Source organism: Hibiscus syriacus, unplaced genomic scaffold (assembly GCF_006381635.1).
Source record: "Hibiscus syriacus cultivar Baekdansim isolate YM2019G1 unplaced genomic scaffold, ASM638163v2 tig00112738_pilon, whole genome shotgun sequence".
Taxonomy (NCBI): domain Eukaryota; kingdom Viridiplantae; phylum Streptophyta; class Magnoliopsida; order Malvales; family Malvaceae; genus Hibiscus; species Hibiscus syriacus.
In genome coordinates, this window is record NW_024063392.1 from 8734894 (window position 1) to 8758904 (window position 24011).

General features: G+C 31.7%; 1 protein-coding gene across 1 annotated transcript; it reads right to left on the reverse strand.

Annotated features, from left to right (window-relative positions):
* Window positions 1-19350: 19350 nt before the first annotated feature.
* Window positions 19351-20096, reverse strand: LOC120183103. The gene has a single exon (XM_039187874.1). It carries the CDS (start codon window positions 20086-20088, stop codon window positions 19351-19353), a length of 738 nt encoding a protein of 245 aa, XP_039043805.1. The 5' UTR covers window positions 20089-20096.
* Window positions 20097-24011: the final 3915 nt, after the last annotated feature.

Genomic DNA, 24011 nt, shown 5'->3' on the forward strand with positions numbered 1-24011 from the left:
TTTGAGCTTTCGTCATCTGTTCGTGCATATCCTCTTGCGCTTTTTTAAAATTCTCTTACATTTCAGTTTGAACTTTCTCTATTTGGGAATTCTGTCATCCATTGCCTTTTTTCGCGTGTGGTACGGATGCTTGTAAGTGTCCAGTATTCTGCCACGCAATGTTTTTATTAATATTGGAGTTTTAGTAATGAGTGTAAAAAATATGGTTAAAATGTTATTCGTAAAAGTAAATTCGATGTAGATGCAATATGAATGCAACATGAATGCAATGCAAGGTGTTGATTCTGGAATGATTCCTTAGAACAACTTTTTTATATAAGAAATGAAGTTCGATTACAAGGATTAAACATATCACAGATACATTTGAGCTATCTCTCCTAATTGTTGGATGTGTCCCAATAACTTCAAGATTTTATGGCATTCTTCAGTCTCGGGCTCCAACCCTTCGATCATATCATTAGCTTTCTATGACAGGTCAACCAGATACTGAGCCAATCCCTGAGCCTACTGTAGGTATCTTGCAATGAGATCATCTCTTTGCCTAACTCTCTACTGAGCTTTCTCCCAACGATAGCGCTATTGTATAACTCCTTAATAAGGGACTAATGAAAGCTAATTTGTTCTTCTCTGAAAATCTTAAACTAAGGCCTCGATTTCATTCACACTCTTTGTCAATCTTTCCACTTCAGCACTGTTTGAACTACTTTCTCGACTTCGATATCGCCGCAGCGCAGTCTCTAAGCTCAAGATTTTACTCTTCAATCTTTCATTCTAGGTTTGATTCTCTTACAGTTGTTACTCAAGGGCATTCTTTTCTCTCAATAGTAGTTTCACCTAAGGTCTGCTCTGCTTGAGTTCTTCACTATTTTCCCCAACTTCTCTTTTTAGCCCTGCCACCTCTTCTCTCCATTCAGCAGAAGACTTACTTGAGCTAGCAGTTACCTGATTCTTAACCATTCGTTGGTATGACGACTGGAGATCATTGAAATCCAATCTAAGTTGCTTCTCTACGTTTTGATCCGGACAAGTCGACTCTTTTGGATGTCGATTTCTATGTTCCTTTGGTATGATTCATCCTCTAACCTTTGTAACGTCTTTCTCCGTTGTTTCATCTCAGCCTAAAAATAAGCCTGGCTTGCTTCAGCGGAGACGGGATCACTCTGAGGTATTCTTCCATAGGCTGAGTATTCTCTAGATTGCCCATCAGAATATTATCATTGACTGTGTTGGTTCTCTATTCCTCGTACCCTCGAGATAGCCTTAAGTCAAAAGTAAAGAGATTTACCCGATGGGTGCGTCTCCAAGCATCGATGACCCCTTTAACCTTACTTTTGTATTATTCTCCCCTAAATGCAAACTCAGAGTTGGATAACTCCCCTGTTGCCGGAATAAACTACCTCGACCCAAACTGTCGGGAGACCAATAACGGGGCATACCCTACAGATCCCAAAATACCTGGTAATGGAACCCAATCTCTGTCTTCACATCGATACAATATGTTTGATGAGACATTCCATGAGGTATGCCATAGAATATCACTGTCTCGGATGTCTTTGAAGATGACCATCCATTTCTCCTAAATGAAACCCCCAGCCATTCCCGAGAAATAAAATCCTTCAACAGTGAGAAACCTTCTAAGAAGACTCGACCAGGTGCCCTCTCGATGTGTTTGAAATGACTAAGGATCTAGGTTAGCAACAATGGTGCACAACCTATGAAGCGTCATTCTCCTTCCTGTCTGCAAGAGCTCAGGGAACGGAATGTCTCTAATAGGATAGCTGGAACAGGATCCACATTTCTATTTAATCTTTCGAACATGACAAATACTGAAACATCAACATGACCGAGAACTCTCGGGAAAATAACCAATCCATAGATACCTAGATCAAACAAGTCAATCCTCTTTCTTTTGTCAGGATGACGGTCAATTAGTTCTCTCAAAAGGGTCCACATAAAGCTCTCGCTGTCTCCTTTCTTTTGTATGCCTCTCATAACCTATTCTTCACTCATACCAGTCATCAAAAGCAGTTTCTTCTTAAAGGAATGAGTATTCGGTGGCTTGGTGTATACTTTATCTACTTGGAACCTTGGGCAACACATCAAGTCATGGTACGCCTCTATAGTAGGTGTCAGGTCCACTCGACCAAATGTAAAACAGCTATAAGCGGGGTTCTAGAACTAAGCCAGAGCTATAAATAGATACTGGTCAATCGGGATATCAAGGAGATATCAGATGTCTCCATAGAGTTGGTAAAACAAGTGCTTATCAGCTACTTCCCATTTTCCCCAAATCTCTCTCAACTCATTCAGATCATTCTGACGAACGTTGATCTAAATATACCCACTTAGCTCTGATACATATCTCAGCGATAAACTATCTCCATTTGTTAACTGGGATTGCTCAGACCATCTCAAGACGTCTGTATTATCTTCTACCTCTTTTTAAATCATCCGTTCCATATTACTAGTTTTTATATGGACATCGGTCATAGATCAACACCAACGGGATGAATAGTGCAATTGAAAATGATGACAAAGTAAACAAAAGGAAAGGAAATTGATCAATAATCATAAATGAATTAATTAAAACATAATTCAATTTATCGATAAAACCTACCCCACATGTTGTCTATCCCATCATACTTTAATAGATCCTATTCAAATAGGATTTCTACCCACATGCTTCGTTTATAGAACATCTTAACCTCATGCCGTCTAGTTCGTATGCTTACTCAAGAAACCTAACTGCATGATCTCTAGTTCATATGCATTTATTCAAAAAATTAAAATTACACTAGAGAATGCTTAAATAAGCTTTTCCTTGTGTACTCTCCTAAAAGGATCATATGGTCTGGGTAAAGCTGTATATGGGTTCTAAGTTTACTACATGCTGGGTTTGGTTCTAAAGTAGAGGTCCTCGAATTATCCTTTGCCGGTACCCCCTTGGGCTGCCGAACTCTCAATCCTGTCCCATCACAGGCTTTCGGATCAAGTTCAACACACTTCCTTATGCCCATGCAAAGGTGAAAACCTTACGAGGATCATAAGGCGTGAGCCCAATGAGTGATTCACTATCCCATCCGGAGGTGAAATCCACAGGAATGAGTAGTCTCTCACTCCTACTTAATAGGACGAAGCGGGGTTTTAGCTCATGTTATGCAAATGCAGTAGTGCAGTGTGTGAGGAAAAGCGAAAATGAAGTAAATAATAATACACATAAAACTCAAAATCCTGAACAATTATTTACTTTGTAAAATTCAGCAAACAGATTAGGACAACTATTTAGTGGTTAATTAAACACTAATTTAAACATAAATAGGGGATCAAAAGCCATATTAGAGCAAACTTATAATTTTTATTTGCAAAGATAATTTATTAATCGACTAATGGCCTGACTCTCTATAAAAAAGTCCCCCGCGGAGTCGCCAAGCTGTCGAAATGGTCTTTTACCTGGTGGGGAAAAGGGGTGGTCCCGCTTCAAAAATGGTTTTTTTAGTGACAAATTTGTGACAAAACATAGTTCGGGGAGTCGCCACCAATCTTTGATGAGGGTGTGATTGGGCAACCAAAAATAAATTTACTATTTTAATAAAATATTAATTTTAATTAAAAAGACAAACTTGTGGGCCTGCGTTACCAAAATTTGAGTTTGTGAGTCAGTTACATATGGGGAAGGATTAGCACCCCCACAACGCCCTAAATCGGTACCTATTCGATTAATTAATTGTCTTTGCAATAAAATGTACAAGTTTGAGTCTAATTTAATTTAAGATCCCCTAAAATAATGTTTTTAGAAATTTTGGATGAAATATAATAATATTTAATTATTTCCTATCGAGAAGAACCGATCTATCATACCTTAAAGCAGTCGATTCTTACTCCAGTCGAAATAAAGAAATATTAAAATTCCATTCTAAATTTCAAAATGATCTTAAGAATGAAAACAATGTTTTAATTATTTCTGATTGAACATTATTATTTTGAAAACCCTTTGAAAACACATGCAAAAGTCAAACAAATTTAAAAACCTATCAAGCAATTGATTAATTATTTATTTTACCAATATTTAATGATAATAAGGATATTCAATTAATTAAATATATCGAGACGAGACCATAGATTCGATCTAACATTAATTTCTCGATGAATTTAATTAAAAGAATACGGTCTTTTTCTCAATCCTTGAATTTTAAAATTGCTCGAATATTACCCTTAATCAATTTATTTACGACAATATTAAAATGCTCGAATATTACCCTTAATCAATTTATTTGTTCGAGTCAAGTGATGCTGATGAGGATATCATACAAGATTAATTAGGACTAAAATGAATTAAAATGTAATCAACATGCAAAAATCAAAATAAATATAAATTATAGGATTAAAAATTAAACAATTAAACTATCATGCCAAAATTGAAATAACATGAAAAAATATAAGGGACTAAAATAAACATATTCAAAATTAAAAATAAAAATTATAAATGATGGCAATAAATAAAACAGAGGGATCAAATTAAAATATAATAAAATTACAGTACTGAAATAAAATAAATAGAACTTAAAATAGTGCTTTAAATATAAATATATAAATATACAGGGGGTGTTAATAAATTAAACCAAAAAATAATAATCAGGCCTAAAAAGGGAAAATTAAGGAAAAAAAGTCCCTCCCGGGACTAATATGCAAAACATGGTTAAAGTTTGGAGGACTGAACTGATATTTTACCAAGATAAATATAACTACACATAAAATGGCTAAATGTCAATTTTAGTCCTTACAGGTGACCTTTTAATAAAACACGTGAAAACCTATGGGATTTATGGTGTAATTAACCCCTAAACTCCATCTATAAATACCATCCATTTTTAATTTTTCTCATTTGAACGATTGAGGTGAAAAAAAAGAGAGAGGGAGAGATATCCTCTCCCCTTGGCTCGGTCGGCCCATCGCCTGACTCCGTCCGACAACCTCTTTGACCACCGTATATGGTGGCCGGAATTCCCAAAATCACATAAATCACCCCTTTTTATAGATCTAACCCTTAGGCATTTATCTCATACTAAAACACCCTAAAACCCCACAAAACAAGCCCCAAACTGAGCTCCGACCCTTCGATTTCTAAACCCTCTGGGCACCGTGAAGACTATCCCAATTATGGAAAGTTTTTTTCTCTCTTAAACTCTCAGTTTTCTTTATATTTTACATGCAAATCTCACTATTTTTTTTATTCTTTATTCATGCTCGATTTTACTTCGAATATAAACAAATAATACCTAAAAATAAATACGTAATATACCTCTCGAATAGGTGTGTTTTATTGCTTTGTTTCTGCTCTGGAAAATCAAAGGGGTGGAACCCCATTTACATCGTTTCAACGGGATTTTATACCCATTTTTACTGTCTAAAAATAGCACTAATACATTTGATTGACTGGTTGATGATGATATTCATGTGGGATGGCCGGTGATGAATGATGAACTACTGCGGCGATGGCTACTAAGTGGATGAAGTGGCGGTGGCATTTGAGTGGTCAGCAACAAGGTGTGATCTGGACTGTTGGATGGGTTCAGATCGAACGGTTGAAGATCCAAGCGACGGCTGGAATGTTCTGGGAACCCCTAGCAGAAAACCTAAACGGGTTTAGGGTTTCCCCTTGGGCCTGGATTAGTTCTGGGCCCCAACGGGTCTTGGGTTTATAATTTGGGTTTGGGTTTTGGGCTCACCAAACCTGTTGTAATCTGTAAAATAATAATATTAATAAATCATTATTTTTGTTGTTAATAATTTTAATATATTAATAATATAATAATATTATACCAATAATAATAATATAAAAAATGAGTGTCAACAATTGTAAAATAATTATTATGAGCATAATTATCATACATATATAAAAGGATGGAATATTAAAATAAAATTCATAAAATTATAAATATAGTAGGAAGGTATATAGACTTTAATTAAATATGATTGAGACCTTATAAAGAACGCTCCATATAAATAGATTTTAGGATCGTAAACAAATCGAACGTTAAGCAAATCGTGAATCGTTCGGTAGAAAGTTCGTTTCTGTTTGTTTATTTATTAAACGAACGAATATGAACAAGAAATTATGTTCGTTTAATTAAATGAATAAACACAAACAAATTGCTCGTTCGTTCATTTATGTTCATGAATATTTGATAATCCGTTCGTTTATGTTCGTTCGTTTTTATTCAATCCAATCTCTGAATCTTTTGAAATATTATGACCTAATAAATTTGAATCTTAAACCCATTAATATTTTAAAATTCAATTAATTTTAAGTCCAATTAAAAAATACTCAAATCAATTAAAGAAAATAGAAATCCTAAAATTATTTGGAATGGAAAAAACTCTTCTTAAATTTATAATTTTCAATCATTTGACATTAAACACTCATATCTTGATATTTTTGGTATTCGAACCCGTAACCTCAAGGAATAACAACAATTCTTTTACCTAGGGCTGTAAAATCAGGCAATCGGTCAGGTTTCAGTCGGATCCTAGCATGTCAGGTAAAATCGGGTACATGTCAAGCAGGTCAATTTGATGGTTTGATCGAATCAGGTCTGGTACATGTCAAATCAGTTCGAGTTATTTTCAAGTTGATTTGACACCAGATCCAGATCGGGTTCAATTCGAGTCATTTTCAGTTCGAATCGATGTCAGTTTAGGTCAAAACAGTTCAGGTTTGAAGAAGATAAAGACCAAGTTAATTCAGGTTCAGGTGGACTTTAGTCGGATCTCGTTCAGATCGGGTCACATCATTGACATATAAAATTTAGGTCGGATGTTTACCGGATACGGATTGAGTTCAGGTCGAGTCGTTTTTATTTTTGGATTAATTATTTTGTCATCTTTCGTGATTGTTGAATTGCAAGTTGTAATTGTATATGATTTCGAGTAAATTACAAAAACAATCATGGATTAATTTTGTAAAAAAATAAAAAATTAAGAACTAAATTGAAGAAATGTAAAATTAAAATAAAATTTTAAATAAATTAAACAACACACATAGGTAAGGGACCAAATCGAAATAAATTTAAAATGTGAGGTTTAAATTAATATAAAAAGGACTAAATTATACTCATTTAAAAAGTTATGGGCCAATTACAAAAATATAAATAACAAATAACAATGGGCCAAATTAAAATGTAAATATAAATTTAAGGACTAAATTGAATATATATAAAAGTGAAAGACTTAAAATTGGAATAAATTAAAAAACACAAAGGGATGAAATCGAAATAAATGCAAAATGTGAGGAAATAATGAAAAATAGAGTTAATTGCATTCATTTAAAAATTTGAAAAAATATAACACTTATAATATATATAGTTTATATGTAGTTTACATGTAGTTTATTAATAAACTATGTAATTTATATATATATATATATATATATATATATAAGATTTATGTATATAGTTTATATATATAATATATTAAGTACATATATATTATAATATAAATAGTTTACATTAAAAATTATACAGTTTATATATAAACAGTAAAATTTATTAATGAACTATGTGTAAATAATATATAAACTATATAAAGTATTAAAGTATATAATTTATATTAATATAATATAAGTTTATATATAAAGTATTAGTGCATCTTCTGTCTTATTTGGATTCTTTTTTCATAGTTTCTCATAGCTTCGGTTATAGATGATTACTTGAGGTCATGTCCTTCTTTTAGATCCCATGGGGCGTATAGGGGGAGGGCTCGACAGAGTGGTGACAAGGAGACTAGACTAAGAGTTTGCTCGTTGAATGTAGGCACATTAAATGCTAGGCTGCTAGAGCTGACCGACGTACTTAATAATAGAAAAATAGATTTTGCATGTATTCAAGAGACTAGGTGGAAAGGGTCCCGCGCCAGAGAGTGTAATGGGTACAAGTTGTGGTATTCAGGCGTTGATAACGCTAGAAATGGGGTGGGTATCTTGGCATCCTCTAGGCTCAAGGAAAATGTAGTTGAAGTTTGCAGATACCGGGATAGGATCATGATGATTAAGGTTATTATAGAAGAGGAAGTAGTGAATTTCCTTTCAGTGTACGCCCCACACGTTGGCCTAGGGGAGGGGGAGAAACGTTGCTTCTGGGATCAGTTAGATGATATACTTAGGAGCATTTCGAAGGACCAAAGAGTTTTCATAGGGGGAGACTTCAATGGCCATATAGGCAGTGCAACCGACGGGTATGACGGTGTTCATGGGGGTTTCGGTTATGGTAGCAGGAACGATGAGGGGCGTACGTTGCTTGATTTTGCTACTGCTCACGATTTGGTGATCACTAACTCCTTCTTTAATAAGAGAGATGCGAACTTGATTACGTTTCATAGCGAGGGACATTGTACCCAAATCGACTACATCTTGATTAGAAATCGGGAACGATGGGCTTGCATTGACTGTAAGGTGTTCCCTGAAGAGGCATGTGCATCACAACACAAATTGTTGGTTATGGTGTTCCGCGTACCTCACGGGCGGAGCACTCTTAGGAGGGCTAAACTTGGTAAACCTAGGATCCTCTGGAAGAACTTACATGGAGTGACAACTGATGACTTTAGGAGTAAGGTTTTGTCTAATACAAGTTTTGAAACTACAAACTCAAATAATGCAGATATGTTATGGAAAAATATGGCAAATTCCATCAGAGAGGTTGGCAAAAACACCCTTGGGTTGTCGACGGGGAAGGCCAATGAACATAAAGAATCATGGTGGTGGAACGACGAAGTCCAAACTAAGGTGAAGACAAAACAAACTTGCTTCAAGGAGTTTCTACAATGCAATGATGACGAAGAAAGGTCGAGAGCTAAACAAAGATACCAGGAGGTAAATCGGGAAGCCAAGAAAATGGTAGCTAAAGCAAAGGATAAGGCATACGAGGAAATGTACAAGAGATTAGACACCAAGGAATGACAAAATGGCATCTTCAGACTTGCAAAATCTAGGGAGATTAGGAAAAAGGATCTAGGTAACATTAGGTTTATTAAGGACAACAATGGTGTCCTTTTAGCGAAAGATCATGATATTAAGAGGGTTTGGGGTAGTTACTTCTTTGGCTTATTTAATGACGGTGCCTCTCCATGTAGAGATAGTATCGTTGATGGGTTAGCCGACTATCATACTACGGCCAATGACTGCCCTACAAGTAGGATTAGGTTTGAGGAAGTCAAAATGGCTCTTAGAAAGATGGGAAGGGACAAAGCTGTCGGTCCTGATCAAATTCCTACCACTGTGTGGTTGGCCCTAGGAGAAGAGGGAGTTAAGTAGTTGACCAACATCTTTAATATTATTTTAGAGACTGCCAAGATGCCAGAGAGTGGAGAGAGTCTACGGTGATACCAATCTATAAAAATAAAGGAGATCCCCAACGTTGTGGTAACTACATAGGTATTAAACTACTCAGCCATACCATGAAGCTATGGGAAAGGGTGATAGAGGCTAGGTTGAGACAAGTTACTAGGGTTTCGAAAAACCAATTTGGCTTTATGCCAGGCAGGTCTACCACGGAGGCGATTCATCTACTTCAACGGCTTATGGAGAAATATAGGGAAAAGTCTAGAGATCTTCACATGGCGTTCATTGACCTTGAGAAGGCTTATGATAGTGTTCCCCGTGATACGATCTGGAAGACTTTGGAAACAAGACAGATCCCAACTGCTTATATCCGGGCGATTCGTGATATGTACTGTAGATCTACTACTTACGTTAGGACTACAGTTGGCGACACCGAGGCATTCCCGGTAAAAATCGGACTCCACCAGGGGTCGGCTCTTAGCCCTTACATCTTCGCCTTGATTATGGACGACATCTACTGTGCGACACCAGACGGTGTACCATGGTGTATGCTTTTCGCTGACGACATTGTCCTAGTTGCTGAAACAAAATCTGAGTTGAATAGTAGACTGGCTACCTGGAAGACTGCTTTGGAAGAAAAAGGTTTAAGGATCAATATTGAAAAGACAGAGTATTTATGTTCAAACTTCAATGGGAACCAAAACGATGAAGATGTAGAAGTATGCATAGAAGGACACGTTCTCCCCTCAAAGGATTGTTTCAAGTACCTAGGGTCTATGATACATAAAGATGGGGGTGTAGATGATGAAGTTACACACCGTATAAAGGCGGGATGGCTAAAGTGGAGGGCTGCTACTGGAGTTCTGTGTGACAAGAAGGTGCCTCTAAAACTTAAGGGAAAGTTTTATAGAATGGCGATAAGACCAGCGCTGTTGTATGGATCAGAATGTTGGGCAACCAAGAAGGATCACGTAAGGAGGATTGAGGCCGTAGAAATGAGAATGCTTTGATGGACATGTGGTAGGACTCTGTGGGATATGACGACAAACTCTATGATTAGGATGTCCTTGGGGGTGGTGTCTGTTTCTGAAAAATTGAGGGAGGGAAGACTACGGTGGTTTGGGCATGTCCTTAGGCGACTACCGTCGGATGCGGTCAGGAGGGTAGATTCGATTACAGTCGACGATGCCAGAAGGAAAGGACGACCAAGGCGGAAGTGGTAAGACTGCTTGAGATCTGATTTGAGGGATTTAGCCCTTACCGAAGACATGACCTCTGATAGGAAAATATGGAGGCTAAAGACTAGGGTAGTCGAGTAGTGTGGGTCACATCTATAGGGTGTATCATCTATGTCTTCTTTTAATGTCTTTATAGTATTTTCCATGACTTCTACTTTTTATACGTTTCTGTTATTGGTATTTATGAAGGATTAGAACTGGGCTTGCTATCGTTGACTTATGTGTATCATTCTCCTCATCTTTCCTCTTTTAAATTTAGTCGGGTCTTATGTTTCTGTCTATATGCAGAGATTCTTTCGCATGGATTATTATGCAGGGATTAATCCCCGTTACAGACGCACATATGATTTTAATGACTGCATATGAATACTGTTTAGCTATGTATTTATGTATTTATTTATATATACATTGAATTTTATCTATATTTTTAATTGTCTGACTGCCGGATGTCTTCCATGGAAGCTACTCTCAACCTGGCGTTGGGGGCAGCCTACTACCCTACCTCCCCCTTACCCCATACATATAGGAATTGGGTTTTGTTGTTGTTGTTGTATATATAAACTATATTTATATTAATATAAATTATATAATTATTATAAGTTATATATATAAACTATGTTTATATGAACTATATATATAAACTATTTATATAAGCTATATATGTATAAACTATAAAAAGTATATAGTTTATAAACTATAATTTATATTAATATAGTATATATATGTATGTATAACTAATATATGTAATCTATAGATTATATATATATATATATAAACTATATAAAGTAATAAAGTATAGAGTTTATAGAAACACTATGCATAAACTATATATATAATATAAATATATAGTTTATAAACTATAATTTATATTAATATAGTATATATATATGTATAACTAATATATGTAATCTATAGATTATATATATATATATATAATATATATAATATATATATATATATAATATATAAACTATATAAAGTAATAAGTATAGAGTTTATAGAAACACTATGCATAAACTATATATAATAAATTATAGTTTATAAACTATAATTTATATTAATATATAATATGTATGTATAACTAATATATGTAATCTATAGATTATATATATATATATATATATATATATATATATTATATAATATATATATATATATATATATTATACTATATATATATATATATATAAAACTATATAGTAATAAAGTATAGAGTTATAGAAACTATGCATAAACTATATATATAATATAAATTATATAGTTATTATAAACTATATGGTTATTATAAACTATATATGTAATCTATGTAGTTATTATAAACTAATAAACTATATATATATAAACTATACATGTAAATATAAACTATATATATGTATAACTTATATATATAAACTATATAGTTTATATAAACTACATATGTATAAACTATGTATATAAATTATATAAATCAATTATATAGATATAAACTATATATACAATCTATATATAAAAGCTACATATGTATAAACTATATATGTAATCTATATAGTTTATATAAATATAATATATTTATGTATAAACTATATATAGTTTATACAAACTCTATAGTTATTATAAACTATATATATGCAACCTATAGTTTATAAATAATAGTTTATGTATAATTTATATAAACTATATATATAACCTATAGTCTATTATATATATATAACATATAGTATATATATATATATATATATACAATCTATTTATATGTAAACTATATATGTAACCTATAGTTTATAAACAATAGTTTATATTAGTGTACTATATAGTTTATAACCTATAGTATATAATTTATAAACTATATTTTATATTAATGTACTATATAGTTTATATTAATGTTAATTATCTTAACTATAATTTATATTAATGTAGTATATAATTTATAAACTATAATTTGTATTAATGTAGTAGATAGTTTATAAACTATAGTTTACATTAATATTAACATATTAACTATAGTTTATATTAATATAGTATATAGTATTAATATTAATTATAGTCTATAAACCATATACTATATTAATATTAATTATATTAACTATAGTTTATAAACTATACTATATAATTTATAAAATATAGTTTATATTAATATTAATTTTATAAACTATATTTTATATTAATATTAATTACAAATTATAAACTATATTATATTAATATAAGTTAATATTAATATTAATTATATTAATATTAATTATAATCCATAATTTATATTAACTCTATTAATTAAATAATTTATTAATATAAATTATAGTTTATTAATATAAATTATATAGGGATGAAATTGAAAAAATTTAAAATATAAAGATTAAATTGAATCCTTAAAGTTGGACTAAATTAAATAAAATCAAAACAGGGAACAACGCTACAATGCCAAATGAAGTTCAAAATGCACGCGGATCTTGAACCTGGCCCAAACGGAGCATAATATATAAGGTAAAAAAAGTTTTCCTCATTTTCTCCTATTCGATTCATTCTCCCATTTTGCTCTCTCTCTCTCTAACTCTCACATTCTCTCAAAATTCTCTGCCTTCTCTCTAGAAATCCATTTGTGTTCTTCATTGTTCTTTGAAAAAACCTTCATTTGATCTTCAAAAACACCAAATCTCAAACATTTTTCTGTTTTTTCGCTCAAACACACAAAATTTCTTAACTTGTTCATCCGAGTTCATACCAAAACCCTCATTTAATCTTCATAAACACCAAAACCCATACGATTTCTTTTTTTTCCGATCAAACACCCAAAAGTTTCTCCCCTGTTAATCCGTATTCATCCGAGTTCGTCCTTGTTCTTCACGAAAACTGTCTGTTGATCTTCACAAACACCAAAACATATACCATTTCATATTTTTTCGATCAAACCCCAAACCCAAACAACAATTCATCCTTATTCTTCCCCAAACCATTCTTTGATCCTTACAAACACCTAAAAGTAAAAATCAACACGTTTTCTTTGATCAAATCCAAACCCTAACACCAGTTCATCTTTTGTAACCCAAACCTAAATCCAAACCCAAACCCGAACTCAAATCTAAACCTGAACATAAAAAAACCCTAACTAAGCCTATTCACTTTCTATATCTTTTCATCTTCTGTAACCAGGACTGTTCATCATGTTCTTCCTTTTCTTCCGTCTCTGTTGATATTCGAAAAATTTATATTTTTTCAAGGGTTTCATGGATAGTCTTTCTTACGATTTTAATTATCCAGGTATATTTAATTATTTAATTATTTATTTTAATATTGTACATTAATATATTCTTCATTTCTTTTGTAGGAGAAAACCCAACAAATCAGAATGAAGAACATTCTGAAAGAGGTAAATGATCCTTGTGAATTAATATATATTGTTCATTAATTTTGTTTATTTTAATATTGTTTGTTTGTTATAATTCCTTGTTTGTATAGCTACTGGTTTTTCTTTGGGAATAGTTGTATAGGGTCATTAGTTGCCTTGTTAGCAGCTAGTGTTTATTTGTTTCCTCTGTAGTACTTGTTTGTGTAGTTGTTGGTTGTTTATTAGGATTGGTTGTATAAGGTTGTTAGATGCCTTTGTTTGTAGCTAGTGTTTCTTTGTTTCCTCTGTGGCAAAATTCTGCTTTCTTTGGGTTAATGAAATTTAGTAATTCATCCAAAAAAAAGTTTAATTTTTACCTTAATACTAACCCTAGTTTTTTTTTGCAAGGGAATGTAAATGATATACTATCCGAAGTAGTTGATCTGAATAAATCCTCTAAGAGGATGTCCACTGGTTCATCCGAATTTGGGAGAAGAACCTCTCAGTCTAAAATACTTAATTTTCATTGTTTTCATCCTCCTCATGATGGTGAATCTATCTTTAAGTTTGTGAAAAAGATGATATGCGAGTGGGGTCTTGAAAAAAAGAATTTACCATTACACTTGATAATGCTTCTGCAAACGATAGAATGGTTAAGAAACTAAAAGATGGTTTGAATGTCATTTCTCATATTCCCTGCAATGGTAAGTACTTCCATATAAGATTTGTTGCCCACATTTTGAACTTGATAGTTCAAAAAGGTTTGAAGGTAATTGATTCTTCTATTATTAAATTACGTCAGATTGTTAAGTTTATTAATTCTTCTAACTCTCGACTTTGTGCCTTTGAATTAGCTGTTAAAGACTATGATTCTTCTTTCTCTGGTAAGTTAGTATTGGATGTTCCTACCCGTTGGAATTATACTTACTTGATGATTCATAGGGCACTTGAGGCTAGATTAGCAATTAACTTGTTTGTTAATAGGGAAAATAAGTTGGATATCATTACTGATCATGAATGGGAAATAGTTCAAACAAATTGTGATTTTCTTGAGCCTTTTTATGAAATTACTACTCTGTTCTCTGGTTCTAAGTATCCCACTTCTAACTTGTATTTGGCTAACGTTTTTGCAATTGAGAAATTATTGTGTTATGCTCATAATGATCCCTATGAAGGTATTTCTGCAATGGCAAGACCCATGCTTGAACTATATGAGAAATATTGGTCTGATCACTCTATGATTCTATCTTTTATTGTTTTACTTTATCCTCAATATAAATTATAACTTTTGAAGGAGTTGTACAATGTTCTTTATGTTGTGGATGAGGTTCAACGGAGGGTAAGTCTCATTTATGATGAATTTCTTGATTTATATGTATTTTATTCAAAAATATGCACCTTGTGGTTCTTCTTCTGTTTCTTCTGTCCAAAGTAGTACATCATTGGACAGAAGTGGCTCAAGTTCCAATCGGCCTCGAACATTTAGAAAATCAGATTTATTTCAGGTTAGTTAGTATAATTTCTAGTTGAATTTTAACTTATTTATTTACTGTTTTTATTTACTAATTTATTATCTTTTGTTATTCAGAATTTTGATGTCAATTTAGTTTCTTCAAGGAGTGGACGATCTGATGTTGACTCTTATATTAGTTTGCCCCTTGTCCCTCGTACTGGAGAATCTGACTTTGATATTTTGGAGTATTGAAAAAATCAAAGTGTTTCATATCATGTACTTTCTTGCATGGCGAGAGATATATTGGCTATTCCAATTACTTCAGTTGCATCTGAATCTTCCTTTAGTATGGGGATAGAATTTTAAACAAATTAAGAGCTTCACTCTTACCAAAAAATATTGAGATTTTTGTAACAACTCGTAATTGGTTGTATGGTTTTGAGCCGAAGGATAAAGATGAAGACTACCTTACTGTGGTTAATGAGTATGCTATGTAAAGGTATGATAAAACTTTTTTATTTTTTATGTTATTCTCAATATTTCAAATTGTTTATTAATTATTTTAATTTTAATTTTAATTTTAATTTTTTTAGGGTGTTTAACGTTAAGTGAAACCATTGGAATTGGAGATTTTGTCTTGTTTCTTCCCTTCACATGTAACTTCTATTTATTAATGACTTATTATATTTATTATGTTTAACAGTAACTGAAACCAATTTTTATTGATGCTTCTGTTTTTTGTAGGATGCTTCTGTCCAAAGTAACACATCCTGATTCTGCTGGATATTATTTTTGTTATTATAAACAATGTTGAATGCTTGATTCTGTAATAAGTCAAAAATGTTTGGCACTGTTGGCCATCGTATTCTCTTTGGCTTTACCGATGACTGCATGTTTGTTTAATGAAGAAATGTTGCTTGTTGCTGCCTTGTAATTTATTTTGTTGGTCTGACTTAAATAGATTGTCGTAACTTGTCATTTTTTCTAAATAGCTACTAATGTTAAATTGTGTTGGTGGCTTTAGATGTTGCCCTTAATTTAACGATGTTGGTAGCATTTAGATATTTCGATACAAAAGCTCGATGAAGAAATTTCTGGTAGAAAAGTTAGGCTTTTAGCCTTATAAAACTTTTTTATAAGATCTGAGAGCTTAAAAAAACATTGTTTTTGTTCATATTATTGTATTCAACTGTAATAACTCAAATGTTATTCAAATTTTAGATCAAATGTTATTTACATTATCAATATCAATTAAATTTATCTTTTATATTATGTTTTATGTATGTTATAATTGTTAGATAATTTTCCTTTACATAAATTAAACTGTGTAGTTTACATTTATATTTTGGAGAATTAATCACGTTCAATACCAATATTCATTTATTATCAAATTAATTATCATTTCAATGCCAAAATTAATTGTATTAATCATATTAAATGTCAATATAAATTACATAATTAATGCTTACATTATTAATATTATTTTTTCTTTACATAAATTAAACTATATAATTTACATAAATTAAACTATATTAATTTACATTTAATCATTGTTCAATGCCAATAATTTTATTAATCATTTTTTATATAATTTACATTTAAATAATTTTATTAATTTTATTAAATAATTTTATATAATAAGTCTATTTATTAATTTAATTATTATAATAAATATTTTATTATAACATTTAAAAATTAATCATATTAATTTATCAATTATATCATAAACTCAAAAACTCACAATTTAATTAAAATCTTATAATTTCATCCATGGTAATATATGAGTCAGGTAAATGTCAAGTCTGGTAAATATCAGATCAGGTCAATAACAAGTCGGATCATTTACAAGTTATGTTGAAAATAGGTAAGGAAATACATGTTATTTACCAGGTTAATCTCAGGTTCGAGTTCATATTAGTCGAATGCAGGTCGGGTTCGAGTATCATTTTTTCGGTTCAATTCGGGTTCAAGTCATTCTCAAGTCGGGTGCAGGTCGGGTTCAGATCCACAATTTCCAGGTCCAACTCGGATTCAGGCCAACACCAATTCCAACTCGAGTTAATTTCGGATCGTTATAGCTTAGGTTAAAAACAATTTTGATTCGAGTCGGTTTCAGTCAGTTTTAGAGGTCAGTTCAACTTTTTATAGCCCTACTTTTACCACTGAGGTTGTTTAGTTCGTGTTAAACTTATAGATTAAATGTTAGAAAATGACATAAAAGAAGTTTTATTATCTTTTAAGATTTTGGATTTAAGTTGTTTCGTAAATAAGATATGTAATTTTTTAATAACTAAAAAAATTATAAATATATATTATCTTATAATCATCTAAAACTATTAATAAAATAACATGAGTATGGTTCTTTATAATAACATTGATGACTAGGGTAGCTGTAGCAGAAAATATAAGATGACTAAAGCCAACTACGACAGATTTACGGTCTGATTCTTATTCTTTTTCTTTTTCCAGCAGTCGTCAGTTTCTAATTCTCTTGTGAAATTTGAAATGATTCTGAAGCCTATGACTACATGTAACACTAGCTTATAGCAATTTAGTTATTCAAAGAATCAATGCGACTGAGACGGAGTTGTTGGAGATACAGATATCTGACCAACTTCCCGATTACTAATGCCATTTGGATCAACTTCCATCGGGGTCCCCACATCCGTAATATGACCTATCAAACATTCAAACTAACCTTTTAACGGGGGACGTGTCCGATCCTTGCCAAAAGTTATTAGCCCGATTAATTGTTGATTTTGATGCCCTACTTTTCAACGAAAAACGATTTTCACTGACCTCTATTGCTACCGAAAGGGAAAAAAACGATTTCCACTGAAGGGTAAATAACTGTTTTGTTGCTACTCCTAAGTTTGGAGGAATTCTTGTTGCAGATCGGAACTTCTAAGTTTTTAGAAGCTTTCAATATTCATATTCTCCAATTAATCACTATCTCTTGACGTTATTAGTAATCTATGAATAATCGTAATCATAACTATTTATTTTGTTAGAATCATATCTATTATTTAATAATTATATTTATTTATCTTATTAACTTATAAATAAATAGTCCTCATAATTTTAAGCGTGACATCGACATTAAGAATTTGCATATAAATCCTCGTACAAGATTTAAGGAGAGATCAGATTCTTTCTCTTTTAATCTCAATCTACATCGTATATTATTTTCTTTAACTTATCATATTTTATTTTTTTTCTTTTCAAAAATCACCGATCTCAGTTAAGTCGACTAAAACTGTCATAACCTATATTTCCCTTTAACATACTCGTGATCTTTACAAGGTAAAATTATAATCATTCATGGTCTTAAAACTGTACAATATCTACGAATATTACATATATACGCTTCACGCTAAGGAAACATGCCATCATACCTGAGAGTTGTGGTGTATCTACACTATATCTTGAGTAAGTAAATATTTACTCTAAAATTATATTTTCTTCTATTAATTATTCATTTTAACGATTGTATCATTTCTGAAATTTTATTTATACCTGTACACATATAAAAAAAATTATATGGTTAATATATATATATATATAAACTCATTCTCAAAAATATTTTTGAATTCGTCATTACCGATAGCTTATAGATCAACCTTCCGCTTGCATTTTTGTGCTTGAATTTCTTGGCTGAAGATGTCCACTGTCATGGAGCAATTCATCTTTACAGTAACATGCCTCTTTATGATGTTCAACATATTGATCCTTCCTCCAATTCTGGAGTAGCTACTCATGGTCAATGTCCCGGAGCTGGCGTCCGCCACCAAATTCGGACTGGCCAAGAGCCGATCCATGATAACATCGATCGTAATGTTCATCCGCATGGTTCGATGGGGCTTCGCACGGCCTGCAGGGCCCCGGGCATCCCCGACCACCTTGCCATAATAGTAAAGAGTTGTGGTGGTATTCCTATACTTGAACGATGCTATGTTGGGATTTTTAACTGAAAACGTCGGCTCTACGGTGATGTTCCCGGCTAGGAGTTGTGCCGTTTTAGCTCGAGGTTTTAACCATGGATGCCGTTCATTTCGATGATTGGATCCTTGACTCGAAACACCGTGAAAATTAGAGTTATGATCACTGCAGCTAGGATGGTCTTCCGCTTGCATTTTTGTGCTTGAATTTCTTGGCTGAAGATGTCCACTGTCATGGAGCAATTCATCTTTACAGTAACATGCCTCTTTATGATGTTCAACATATTGATCCTTCCTCCAATTCTGGAGTAGCTACTCATGGTCAATGTCCCGGAGCTGGCGTCCGCCACCAAATTCGGACTGGCCAAGAGCCGATCCATGATAACATCGATCGTAATGTTCATCCGCATGGTTCGATGGGGCTTCGCACGGCCTGCAGGGCCCCGGGCATCCCCGACCACCTTGCCATAATAGTAAAGAGTTGTGGTGGTATTCCTATACTTGAACGATGCTATGTTGGGATTTTTAACTGAAACGTCGGCTCTTACGGTGATGTTGGAACCCGGCTTAGGAGTTGTGCCGTTAATTAGCTCGAGGTTTGTAACCATGATGCCGTTCATTTCGATGATTGGATCCTTGACTCGAAACACCGTGAAAATTAGAGTTATGATCACTGCAGCTAGGATGGTCGTCAGAGCAGCAATGTAACCGAAACATTTAATGAATTTCTTACGTCGAGTTTTTATCATATGCAGCGCTTCCTCTCCGTCGTCGCTTTTGGGAAGGTCCGACGCCGGTGCTAGAGGCTTTGCCTGCTCCCTTTCCGCCATGTGAGGAGTTAAATCGGGAAGGATGTTTTGGAGAGATCTAATTTTGTGGTTTTATAATGTTTTTAGTTCGTTAGTCGAATTTTAATAATGCAATTGAGACATCGTTGATTTGATTACGTTTTCTTTTTCTAGTTGTGTTGCATTTCAAATTCCAGGCTGCTCTATGTTGACATGGAGCTCATTTTTTATGCTTGCTTTGAATTTACACTTCGAGCATTAAATGATTTCCTATTCTTTCATACAGAGTCGTTACGTATTGTGAAATTTAATCAATTAATTAATAAGTCACATCATATTTTTAGATGGTTTCCTATTCTTTCCTATATGATAAGTCGCATCATATTTTAAAATTTAAAATTTAAATAAAAATATTTGTATTAAAAATAAAAATTATAACCAATAACTAGTTGATTTAGTGAGATGAGTTATTAAATTCTTTAAGTAATGTCACGAGTATGAACTTTGACGATTACGAGTGAAATAAAATGGGTTGAGAGGGTCGCTCACACCTCTACAATACTCTGTCTGGATTAATCGATCAGATCGAATACTAGTGATTAATTCAAAATATAACAATTATAGGTTTTAAATATGAATTGTAATGCAAAATAAAATGTTAAGCTGGCTTCCTTTAATGAGACTAACCATTGAATCAAGTTTTCAACTAACGTGGTTTTGTGGCATGCAACAATTTATGAACATCAACATCTTCTGAGGCAACTACTAACCACTTCTCTGTAATTAATAACCGGACTGACTCTATTTCTCTTCAATAACTATACAAAATGCAAGGTTTCAAAATCATATTAGAAAGAAACAAAATGGAAAGAAAGTCTATGAAAGTAGGAAGCTGTAATTATCTAATTTTGTCCAATCAATTTAATTTTAATAAAAATAAAATTATAGGTTAAATGCTAATCAGAATATTATATTTTGATTTCTTTTAATATCTCATGTAATCTTCTATTTAAGGAATGTGTTAATAGAATTGATTTACTTTTCTTAATTTGGTGATTGTATAGATATGCTTTAATCTTAATCGTGAATGTAAATGATCCTGAGCATTAGATACGATGAGGCTCGGTAATAAATTAAGGTTTTTTCTTATCTCATTGAACAACAACAACAACAACAAAACCCTATTCTCATGTGTAATGAGGTAAGGGGGAGGTAGGGTAGTAGGCTGCCCCCAACTCCAGGGTTGAGAGCAGCTTCCGGGGAAGACCTCCGGCATTCAGCAAATTAAAGATAAAGATAAAATACAATTAATGTATAAATAAGTAAATAAATGCATAGTTGAACAATCCTCATTGAACACACAGAAAATAATAGAATTCATTTTCACTTTAGAGAAAGAAGAGAGAAAAAAGAGGGAGAGTCACTCTAACAATTGTAATTTGGAAGATACAAGTAATAAAATAAGATTTTTGCTTTTTATTCTTGTTCTTTTTGTTTTGGTTTTATTTATCTTTTATTCTTGTTGTTTTGGTAGATTTTGTATTTTTAAAAAAATATTGTTGGAAGAGAGAAACGATGATAAGAAAAAATGTTTTCGAATAGATTTTTTTAAATCTAACATCTAACATTTATTGAGGTTTTTCAATTGAAAATCGATGATTCTTTTTTTTTTATTTACTTATGTTCTTGTTGTTTTGTTTGTCCCGATCTTGCTTTTATTCCAAAATCTCATAGGAGGAGACAAGTCAATGAACAAATTTAAGATTTTCAAAGAGATCTTTTAGATCTAACCTTTCTTTAGACTTCTCTATCAACCTGCTTAATTTTATTTTAACTTTTCAAAATTATGGTAGATTTTTTTATTTTTTATTAAATTTTATATTTTCCTTATTTGGTTTCTTTTAAAGTTGCTTGATTTATACCAATTTCCTTATTTTATTTCTTTTAGTAAAACTTTATTCCAATTTGATTTTGTTTCCCTTATTAATTTTATTTTTTTCTTTTCAATTTATAATCTACATATTTATTTATTTTGCTTGACCCTTTCCTTTCCTTTATTTCTTATTTATTTAATTTCTAATGTTCGGATGGGTACCCTTTAATTATTACAACTTTATTTCATTTGCAATTTGTAACCTCTTTCATTATAATCACTAATTAAGTTTCATATTTAAGGTTGGCATATTCTGATTTTAATTTAGTCATTGTTAGTATGTGTGTATTATTTATGTTGCGTATTTGTATAATATCTAATATTTATATACTATTTTGTTTATGATAGGTATATAATTTTTAATTAATATTTATTGAAACATGCTGATTGACTTTTATGTCATTTTAATTAATTATGTATGCTAACCTCACAAGTACAACTCGACCTTTTCCATCTCAATGAGCAAATTATAGGTTAAATACTAATTAAAATATTTTATTTTTATTTCTTTTCATATCTCATATTCTCCTATTTAAGGGAAGTATTGATAAGACTGATATAGTTCCCTTAATTAGGGTTTAGTGAAAGGAACAATAAAAAACAGTAAAAGAAATAGTATAATAAGAGAAATAGTATAATAAAAAAATAGTAAGGGGAAGGAAACAATACATTGAAAGAAACAATACATTGAAAGGAACAATACAAAAAATAGGAACAATATAAGAAAGAAACAATACGAAAAGAAAGGACAATATTAATTTAATTATTATGTTTGATAGTAAAGTTTTACATAAAGTTCAATTTAACACTGAAGGGTTTATAGATGAAAAATTGAATTATAAGTTAGTTGTATATTAAATAATTAGGATAAATCTTATTTAATTAATTAAATGATTCCATTCTATATTTTCATACAATGTTTCGTACTAAAATATATATGATTTAATAGGTATGAGTTAAATAGGTTGAATAAGAAAATAGATTTTGTAATTAACAACAATTTCTTTAGATATGTTTTGATTAGATCAAGGAAGATCTACTAAATATAATATGGGTAGAGGATGGTAAGATTGGTGTCAAGAGGGACGTGGCAACTATCATAATAAGATAAATTTTATATTAATTGGTATTTCCCATAGTTATATAATAGTTGCTCAATCTAAATTATAGTTAAACCACTATAAGAAATAAGATTTGTACTGACAATTTAATTGTGACATTAAAGAATTTCGTCGCAAGTATGTTATTTATGTCAAAAATTATTTTTGTCGCTTTTAAAATGAGTAATTGTGACTTATTTTTCTTTGGTCACTTTTTAAGTAATAACTGTGATAATTTTAAAGTACATCACAAAATAATGGTCACTAATAGTGTTTTATTGTGACCAAAAGTAAGTTGTCATTATTAATTAGTCACTAGTAATAGGCTCGAATTGGTGCCAACTTATTTGTACACGGAAAGTTGTAATAGTGACAATATTTTAAGTAGTTATTATTATTATTTATAATTGAGACGAAAACATTTTGTCACTAGTGTTTGTTGGTGATTTGTGACAACAACTATTTTTGTCACTGTTGAAGTGAATAATTGTTTCATATTTCTATTTAGGCCTGTAAATGAACTGAACGTTCAGCGAACCGTGCGGTGGGAAGTTCGTTTATGTGCGTTTATTTATTAAATGAACGAACATGAACAAGATTTTGTGTTCGTTTAATTAAATGAACGAACATGAACATAGGTCTCGTTCGTTCATTTACGTTCATGAACGTTCGGTTATGTTCGTTTATGTTCGTTCGGTTATGTTCGTTTATGTTCGTTCGGTTATGTTCGTTTATGTTCATTCATTTATGTTTAATCCAATCTTCTTAAATCAATTTTGGTGACCAATTTGTAAGTATCTTAAAAATATTAATTAATCTGATATTCTGATGACCAACTCCATAATTAATCCAATTTTATTTGGAGATTAAATCCAATATGTTAACTCGTGAGGCACCTCGCACCTATATTCATTTTCCCCCTTTTTTTTCCC